The 9,614-nt window shown below is 23.1% G+C and overlaps 5 protein-coding genes across 5 annotated transcripts; 4 read left to right on the top strand and 1 right to left on the bottom strand.

Annotated features, from left to right (window-relative positions):
• Positions 1–5: 5 nt before the first annotated feature.
• DICPUDRAFT_44091 (uncharacterized protein) lies at positions 6–824 on the top strand (the record flags this gene model as incomplete). Its single annotated transcript, XM_003294853.1, has 1 exon — positions 6–824. One exon carries the CDS (start codon positions 6–8, stop codon positions 822–824), a length of 819 nt encoding a protein of 272 aa, XP_003294901.1.
• Positions 825–984: 160 nt separating this feature from the next.
• On the bottom strand, positions 985–2,020 carry DICPUDRAFT_159984 (uncharacterized protein; the record flags this gene model as incomplete). The annotated part of the gene is made up of 3 exons (XM_003294857.1): positions 985–1,521; positions 1,612–1,737; positions 1,817–2,020. The coding sequence occupies 3 exons, from the start codon at positions 2,018–2,020 to the stop codon at positions 985–987; spliced, it is 867 nt and encodes a 288-aa protein (XP_003294905.1).
• A 2,196-nt stretch (positions 2,021–4,216) lies between these two features.
• DICPUDRAFT_12291 (uncharacterized protein) lies at positions 4,217–4,552 on the top strand (the record flags this gene model as incomplete). Its single annotated transcript, XM_003294854.1, has 1 exon — positions 4,217–4,552. A coding segment is annotated over one exon (336 nt), but the record flags the coding sequence as incomplete, so codon positions are not given.
• Positions 4,553–5,511: 959 nt separating this feature from the next.
• On the top strand, positions 5,512–6,856 carry DICPUDRAFT_90884 (uncharacterized protein; the record flags this gene model as incomplete). The annotated part of the gene is made up of 5 exons (XM_003294855.1): positions 5,512–5,616; positions 5,691–5,948; positions 6,026–6,227; positions 6,297–6,565; positions 6,647–6,856. The coding sequence occupies 5 exons, from the start codon at positions 5,512–5,514 to the stop codon at positions 6,854–6,856; spliced, it is 1,044 nt and encodes a 347-aa protein (XP_003294903.1).
• Positions 6,857–7,656: 800 nt separating this feature from the next.
• On the top strand, positions 7,657–8,982 carry DICPUDRAFT_44092 (uncharacterized protein; the record flags this gene model as incomplete). The annotated part of the gene is made up of 1 exon (XM_003294856.1): positions 7,657–8,982. The coding sequence occupies one exon, from the start codon at positions 7,657–7,659 to the stop codon at positions 8,980–8,982; it is 1,326 nt and encodes a 441-aa protein (XP_003294904.1).
• Positions 8,983–9,614: the final 632 nt, after the last annotated feature.

Genomic DNA, 9,614 nt, shown 5'->3' on the forward strand with positions numbered 1-9,614 from the left:
ATAGAATGGACGATAGGGGTATAATTCCAGAAAAACTAACTCAGGTTTTAAGAAATTGGAATAAAGTCAACAAAAAAATGAATTTTCCCAAAGCAATCTATATTATACCAAACCAAAATCCAACTGGTATTATATATGACCTTGAAAGAAAATTAGAAATCTATGATATATGCAGAGAATGGGATTTATTAATAATAGAGGATGACCCTCACTTTTTTTTACAATTTAATGAAAAGGATCCAAATACTGGTAAAAGAAAATTAGAGAAGTCGTTCTTGTCAATAGATCAAGATAAAAGAGTAATTAGAGTAGATACATTTAGCAAATTTTTATCAAGCGGTATTAGAATGGGATTTTTAACTACAAACAGGGTACTTATTGATAAGTTGTCAAATGAAGTTAATGCATCATGTTTTCATCCATCTGGTTTAACCCAAATCACCCTGCTTAAACTATTTGAGCAATGGGGTCAAGAGGGTTTTGATAAACAAGTCTCAAGAGTACAAGAACAACTTATTGAAAGAAGAGATAAAATGAAGCAACTAATCGACAAGCATTTAGATGGCCTAGTTACCTATAGAGTTCCAGATTGTGGATTATATTATTGGATCAAGCTAAATGATGTAGAATGCTCATTAAAATTTTTCAGAAATATTTTGCATGATAAAAAAGTGTATTTAGGTTTAGGAATATCGCACACCCCCAACAGAATTAAAACACCATATGTAAGAGTAACATTTTCATACATGGATTATGAAGAAACAGATATTGCATTTAAAATATTATCGAAATGTTTAATAAAGGAAAAAGAAGATAAAAAATAAACACACTTTAAACTATACACATAGTTACTCAATATGTGTATAGTATATTTAATATTTATAATAAATAGTAATCAAACAATGATTACTTTATATATTTTATTTTAATTTTTTATTTTTTATTTTATTGTTTTTTTAGTTTTAATATTCGAAAATTAAAAATTTAATCAATTTTCTTTGCGACTTCTTGGGCTTTCTTTGGACCAGAGTAAGATTTTTTATAGAATTGAGTGAAAAGGAATAAGAATGAAAAGTTGATTGAATAAGCAGCGGCAAAACATGGGTAATGAGTGACACAACCGACAGTATTAATAGCAGTGACATGAAGAACACCGGCAACACCAAGACAACAGAATTGAAGGATTTGAATCTTGGTAATGTATTTCTTCCACCAAACTGAGATACCTCTAGCACTTTGGAAATAGAAATAATACATGAAAACGTGTACAAAAGTGTTTAAGAAAACAACCCATAATTGGAGATTCCAACCAGAGTAAAGGAAGTACCAACATAACCAAACAACAATGCAATGATGGTAGACGTGTAAGAAAATTAATGGTTTCTTTTTTAATACAATAATAACAGTATCTAATAATTCATAAAATTTGCTAATGTAAAAAATGTATGACCAATAGTATGAAACACCGTTATCATAACCTTTGGCAGCTTCACAGAAAGTAAATAATGGTGATCCTTCAGCCTATATAAATAGTAATTATAATAACATTTATTAATATACTATTAACTCCATACAAGTAATAAAATTTAATAATTATATATAAATACTTACAACTGATCTTTTAATAACTTCGTAAATAATACCGACGCACATAGCAAGTGACCATAAACATAAAATAATATTATGGAGAATTGTAATATTTTTTAATGAGAATGGTTTTCTATTTCTCATAAAGAACTAAAATTAATAAAAATAAAACAGTTAGTATTTGAAAAATATTTATAATAAATGCTAAAACTCTGTAAATAATAATTACCTTAATTGAAAAAATTGTAATTAAATAAACTGCTAAAACAGTTGGTACAATTTGAAATTGTGAAAATGGGGTAACACCAAAGTTGAACTTAAAGTTAACTGGGTCAAATAATTCTGACCAGTTTGATTTGCTTATATCATGTTGAAATAAGTGTTCGTAATTCTTTGGGTCTAAATATTCGCTTACAATTGATTGAATATCCATTTTTATTTTTGCGTGTATTTATTTTTTAAAAAATAAAAAAATATTTTAATTTTATATAACCTATATAACACTATATTAATATTTTATTTCTTTAAAAAAAAAATCTGTATTATTTTATTTATTTATTATATTAAATAATTTATAATTTATAAATATATAATATAATAATAATAATAATAATATAATATTTATTTGGGTTTTAAAAAAAAAAAAAAAAAAAAAAAAAAAAAAAAAAAATTTTGGTAATAGTTATTATCGATGTATTTAAAAAAAAAAAAAGAAAATAAAAATAAAAATAAAAATAAAAATAATAAATAATAATGTCGTTTTCTTGAGTAGGTATCGGCAAAAATCATCATACCGCTTTAAATAAAATTGTTGTTAAAAGGGCTACTATGGGAAAATATTAATTACCTTTTATTTTAATATGGAACCCAGTGGGTTCCCAAACTGTCGTTTGCCTTAGATATTATCAAAAATTGAAAAAATTTAAAAATTTTAAAATTATAATAATAAAAATTTTTTTAAAGACATAATTTACGTAATATGACATAAATATATAAAAATTTTTTTATTTTTATTTTTTTTAATTTTTAAAAACCAAATTAATTTTTACAAATATAATTTATATTATAAATAAAAAATAAATAAAATAAAAAGATAAAAAAAATAATAATAAAAAAAAAAAAATATAAATATATCTATTAGATTCATATTTTTTTTTTTGGTTTTAAATATCCACAAAAGATTTTTTTGTTTTTTTTTTTTTATTTTTTGAAAAATAGGATATTTTTGATTAGGTATCCACGTGACTAATCTCGACAAGAAGAATTGTTTAATAATTTACTAAATTTTTATAATTATTTAATTATAGTTTAAATTTTAACATTTATATAATATAATTTGAATCGAAATCGTTTAGTAAAAATTGAATATAAATTGAGCAATAAAAGAAACACAAAAGAAATCTAAAATAGATAAATCATGCATCTCCCAATTTATTCAAATGTTTATAAATTGTATTTATTTTTTCAGTAAAATTAAAACTAAAATTAAATAACTATGATCTCTGAGTTTAGCTGTATACACATTTTATTTAGGAATGAATTTAATTTTTCCATATTTATAAAAAATAAAAATAAAAAAATAAAAAATAAAAAAATATTAATTTTTTTTATTTTTTATTTTTTTTTTATTTTTCATTTTTTCAAAATTTTTTTTATAAAAAGTTATTAAAATTATTTATTGCATTATATAACTTTTTTTTTTATTTAAAAGTTACTATAGTTTCAGAATATGAGTGGTGGTTCAGCATCATCATTTCATGGGGGACATCAAAGACGTCTTTCTCAACAAAATTCACATCATATTCATCATCAATTAAATAATAGTACAGGTGGTATTGGTACCAATAGATTAGGATCATCACTATCCACTTCACCAATTTTACAATCTTCAACATTGACACCACCAATCACTTTAAATACATTTCAATTAGATTTAATACATACAAATACAGTCATACCAAATTCACCACCACCAACTATAAATACGAATAATATAAGTTCACCTATAAGTAATAATACAAATAATAATAATACAAATAATAATAATACAAACAATGTTAATAATGTATCACAACCAAATTTATCATCACCAACAACAACAACAACACTTTTAAATAATAGTGGTAATAATATTAATAATACTTCGACAGTAACAGCGGCAATCACAACAGTAGCAGCAGCAACAGCAACAACAGCAGCAACGACGACAACAATAACAGCATCATCATCAACACCAGGATTATCAAATACTGTTCCAAATTTATCAAGTTCAAGTAGTAGTAATCCAATTTATCAAGGAACAGGTGGTAATAATGATATCGAAACAACAAATAATAACGTTAGCAATTTATCAGTGTCATTATCATCAACACCACAACAACAATCAACACCACAGCAACAATCAACACCACAGCAACAATCAACACCACAACAACAATCAACACCTTCAACATCATCCTCAATGGTATCAACACCAACCATTTCATCCTCATTATCGACATCATCTATAACCACAGTTTCAACATCATTAAATAATATAAATGGTAGTAATATAACGACCACAACTACAACTACAACAACTACTACTATACCTGCACCTAAAATAGCGAAAAAAGGTGCCAATACTGAAGTCTATGGTTTTGTTTATTGGATTGCAACATTTTTGGGATATATTTTATATTTATTATGGGCATTTATACCAGAGAGCGTATTATCAAATTTAGGTGTTCATTATTATCCAAGCAAATATTGGGCAGTAGCTATTCCAGTTTATTTAATAGTGTGCATAATGTTTGGTTTGGTTGTATATTTTTGTATCAATTTAATTATTACCGAACCATTGGAGTCGTTCAATACATTTAAAGATCAATACTCTCAAGAGGCAGATCATTCATTTGGTTATTTACCAGAATCCATCCCACCATTAGAAGATATACCAATTGGTGTTGTAAATGAAATTCTATATCAAAGAAATAGTTTTAGAAATATTAATAATAATATTATTGGCCAACAACCTCTACCAAGTGTAAATTCAAGTAATAGTAGTATTTTAATAAATAGAGGTAATACCATTAATACTAAAAGTTCAAATCATTTACTCCCAAATAAACCATTATCATCACCAAATTTATATAATAGCTATTCATTAAATAACTCGACTTCTTCGACTGTATCATCACCACCTCCACAATCATCAACCATTATATCTACAACTCCAACAAATATAAATTCACCAAATAATTCTTTATTTTCTCTTCATCAAAGATCAGCCTTACAACAACAACAAAAAAGAATTCCAACAATTTCAAATTCACCTTTAAATTCACCTAGAACCTCCAATAAATAAATAAATAAATAAATAAATAAATAAATAAATAAATAAATAAATAAATAAAAAGAAATTATTTTTATTATAAAATAAAAAAACAAGAAATAAATAAATATGCAAACTCTTTTGTTTTTTTCTTGGGAAATTAATACTTTCTTGATGTGTGTCATAAAAAAAATAAACTCTGTTATTCAGGTTTCGAAAATAGAGGTTGGTTTGGAAAATATCTTTTTTTATATTATTTTTTTTTTTTTTTAATTTTTTAATTTTTTAAAAATTTTTTTTATTTTTTTTATTTGATTCATATTAACGAGGTTATTTGATTAGATTTACCTTTAAATTAAACTATTTATACTATAGTTCTTTATATATTAAAATAATCATATATGCATAGTAAAATAAAATAATGGCAAGTTTAAAAAAAAAATTTAAACTTGATTGGGGTAAAAACATATATTATATTGGTTTATAAATATTGGATTTGGATTGATATTAATTTAGAAATTTCATTATAAATAGATTCTCTTCTTACATATGATACAATCAAAGTTGTCAATATTAGGGATAGAAGATTGGGTGCCCTCCATATTATTTTCATGATTGTTATTATAGGTTATATTATAGCATATCAATTAATTTATAAAAAAGGTTATTTGGAAATAGAGGTACCAACTGGTTCAATAAGAACCTCTTTATTGGCAGTTTGTATTCATTTATTAAATTATTGGGTAGATTAATAATTTAATAATTAACATTAAATAATATTTTTATTTAGCCATCAGTATTTGCAACAAATTTAACATATTGCAATAATCAAAATCCAGGATTATATCCATACACTGAATTAAATTGCACTTATTGGGATGATCCTTTAGTGGTGTTTCCAATCGCTCAAGAAACTGCATTCACAGCAAGCACTAGAGTTAAAGTTATAAATCAAACTTCAAATTGTTTTTTTGATTCACCAAATTGTACTTTTCAAGATATTTCACCAGAAACCAATATGTATCTTGCAGATGTCGAAAATTTTACAGTATGCATTACAGTTTATTTCATTTAAAAAAAAAATATATTTTTTTAACCTTTTTTTTTAATCACCACTTTTTTTAGATATTAATTGATCATACAATGTATGCACCAATATCAGGAATACAATACAATGCAGAGGAGTTAGAGGGTTATATTCAAAATCAATATGGTGAAGACATTCAAATAAATCAAGGTATCACCACAGTTGGTATCAAAGGTAAACCAGACATAATAACATTAGGTCAATTATTAGAATTTGGTGGTATTGATTTAGATTCACAATGTAGATATTTTTTTTATATTTTTACATATTGATAACTGTAATATTAATAAAATATATTTTTTATTATAGCACCTTTAAATGAAACACATTCAATTAGATATGATGGATGTGTAGTTTTTGTTTTTATAACATATTCAAATACTTATACATATAGTACAAATAATATTAAATATGTTTATTCAGTTAAAAAAGTTAGTGATACAGTTTATGATGTACCCGAACCAGTAATATTAAGTTCATTGCAAAGTAGATTAATATTTAAACGTCATGGTATTAGATTAATATTTATTCAAACTGGATCAATAGGTTCATTCCGTTTGGAGGTTTTGGTTTTAACTGTAAGTTGGGTGTTTAATTACATTTGGGTGATTATTTATTTATTTTACATATTACTAATAATCTATTTAAAAAATCAATAGCTTGCATCAAGTTTAGGTTTACTTGCAGTTTCAACTATTATTGTAGATCAAATGGCAATTAGAATTTTACCACAAAGAAAGAGTTATTCATCACTTAAATTCCAAGTTACAGAAAAGTTTGAAGATGCAATAACAATAATTGGATCTAAAGAAAAGGAAAATGACCATGTCGATGATGAAAAACTATTTTCTCAAATAGATAAATTATAGAAAAAAAATAATAATAATATATAATATAATTGTAATGATATCTTATATTTTAAAAACTATATTTATTATATAATATTAGTTTATTGTATAATTGAATTTTAAATAATAAATAAAAAAAATAATCTTTTTGTAAATATTTTTAAAAAAAAAAAAACTATAGATAAAATAATAATAATCTTTTATTTAAATCTTTTATTTATTGTTAACAAAAATAAGGTCTTTTTTTGCATAGTCCATGTTCGCTTGTATTGTTTACAGTATAGTGCATCGTATTAAAATTATGATTATAATTGATGTTTTTTATGCTCAAGATATTATCAAAATCAGTTTTCTTAATTTTAAAAAAATTAAAAGATTCTAAAAAAAAAAAAAGAATTAGTTTAATTGTTATTATATATTTATTTTAATATTACTACTAACTTTGTATCATTCTTTAAACTATGTATTTTGAGTTGTATATAATTAAAAATATAATTATAAATATCGATATAAATATTTTTTTTTTAAAAAAAAAAGAACGAAACAACACTAACAAAATGAATTATGTGTTATTATAAAAAGAAATATTTATAAAAAGATTTGACAGGAAGATCTGGCAATTTTCTACACACTACATTCCCGCTATTTTATATTACCCCTTTTTATTATAATTATTTTTAGTTTACAAAAAATTTAAATAAATAATTTTTTTATTTATTTTTTTAATAATTTTATTATATCTTTTCCCCCGCTTAAATAGTTAAGTTCATTTTAAATAAAATAGTTATACTAAGAATATTAATAAAAGAATAATAGTAATAATGGAAAATAGTATTGATATTTTTTTACCAAATTATTTAATAAAATATTTATTAAAATTGATATGCTCACATATTAATTTTAAAAATGATAAAAGAAAATTATACGAATTTTATAAAATGGAACATGATGCAATAGAAAAAGAAAAGGACTTTAAAATGAATTTATCGATAGTTTGTTGGGATTGGTTCAAATGTATATCAAATAATCTAAATGTGTCAATTGATTTCAAGTATTTTAATGGTGTGGATGAAGTTAGAAACTCGTATATCATTTTAAAGAATGAAAATGTTACAGTTTTAAAACTAGTGTTTTATGACAACTTCGATACAAATTATGAAGAAACATTCAAGATGAAACTATCTCAGTATAGAAATTTAAAAAAGATTGTAATTTGCAGAAGATACATCCTTAAAGATCTCGTTCACTATCCACAAACCTTCACTATTGATTTCTTAAATAGAGTTTTGGAGGGTATCAATAAAAATAACCCAGTTAAAGTAAACATCCAATTTTCCCTTTTTTGCAACTGTTTTGGTTTTCCAGTAGTGCCATTTCAAAAGTGTACTTTCAAAGTAAACAAAATGCAAATTGATTCATGTTTTGAACATTCAAATGTTATCTATAATTATTTAGAATATTTTAATCCTAAAAAATTTATAGTTGTGCCAATTTCGACTCCTTCCCATTTCGAAAAGTCTCACTTGAATTTAAAAGATTTGGATAAATGGATGGATATTAAAAATTCACTAAGCCCTATAGTCCCAAATTATAACAACAACAACAACGATGAAGAAAATGAAGCCATTTTAGAAAATGTATCAATAATTAGAAGAAACTTTTTAGAGAATTTAACAATTGAAACACTCAATTTAAATGATTCATTTTCAGTAAGAGAATTATACTATTTATTATATTATATACCTCAAGTTAAAAGTCTCTCAACAGGTATCTGTTTATCAAAACTAATTAGAAAATTCAATAGAGAAACCAGTTTAGTCGTAAATACAAACCCTTATAATATTGTTGAAAAACCAGGATTCAATTATTATTGGGACATGCTAAGAAAAAGATTAAAGACAAATCATAATTTAATAAATTTAACCTTACATAATAAATGCTCATTTAAGTGTTGTGATACAAATAATAATAGTAATACCATTAATAAAGAATTAAATACCCCAAAAAAACTAATAGAAGAGATTTCAGAGGTATTCAAAAACAATAAATACCTAAAATTAATTACATTAATTGATTTTAATCAAGATATAATCAATAATTTAATGAATTCTCAAATAAATAAAAAGTTAGTAGTTTTAAAATATTAAAAACAAACCATTTCCCTACAACACCACTTTGAATCACTTCTTATAAAATTTTTTTTTTTTTCAATGATATAATAAAAATATATAAATAATTATAATAATTTATATTATTTGGAAATAATAAAACCAAAAACAAATCATTTTTTATTTTTAATTACAGATAAAGTGGATATAATATAATTTATTATAAATTTTTATTGTTTTTTATTATTTAAAAACCATGGTAAATTTTTTCATCTTGTGAAATTTGGTGAATAAATTGACTTAAAGTTGCTGTTATTGTGGCGATAATTGTATAAATAAAAAGTCAATTATTGTAATTTTTTATCATTATTATTTATTATTATTATAAAAGTGTGTGATAATAAATTTATTAAAAAAAAAAAATTTTAAAATTAATTTTTTTAATTTTTTTTTCAATTTTTTTTTTATTTTTTTTATTTTCTGAAAATATACAGCACACCATAAACTTGGTGAAAATTATCAACTTCAAAATGTACATAAAAACAAAGATCTGATTTAGGATTTGATTCAAATGATTCACATTCACCATCAGTTAGCTATACTTCATCAAGTAGTAATACTTCATTACCAATTTCACCACCAATTTCACCAGCAAGAGCTATATATCCATC

The sequence above is a fragment of the Dictyostelium purpureum genome, assembly GCF_000190715.1.
Source record: "Dictyostelium purpureum unplaced genomic scaffold DICPUscaffold_659, whole genome shotgun sequence".
Lineage (NCBI taxonomy): Eukaryota > Evosea > Eumycetozoa > Dictyosteliales > Dictyosteliaceae > Dictyostelium > Dictyostelium purpureum.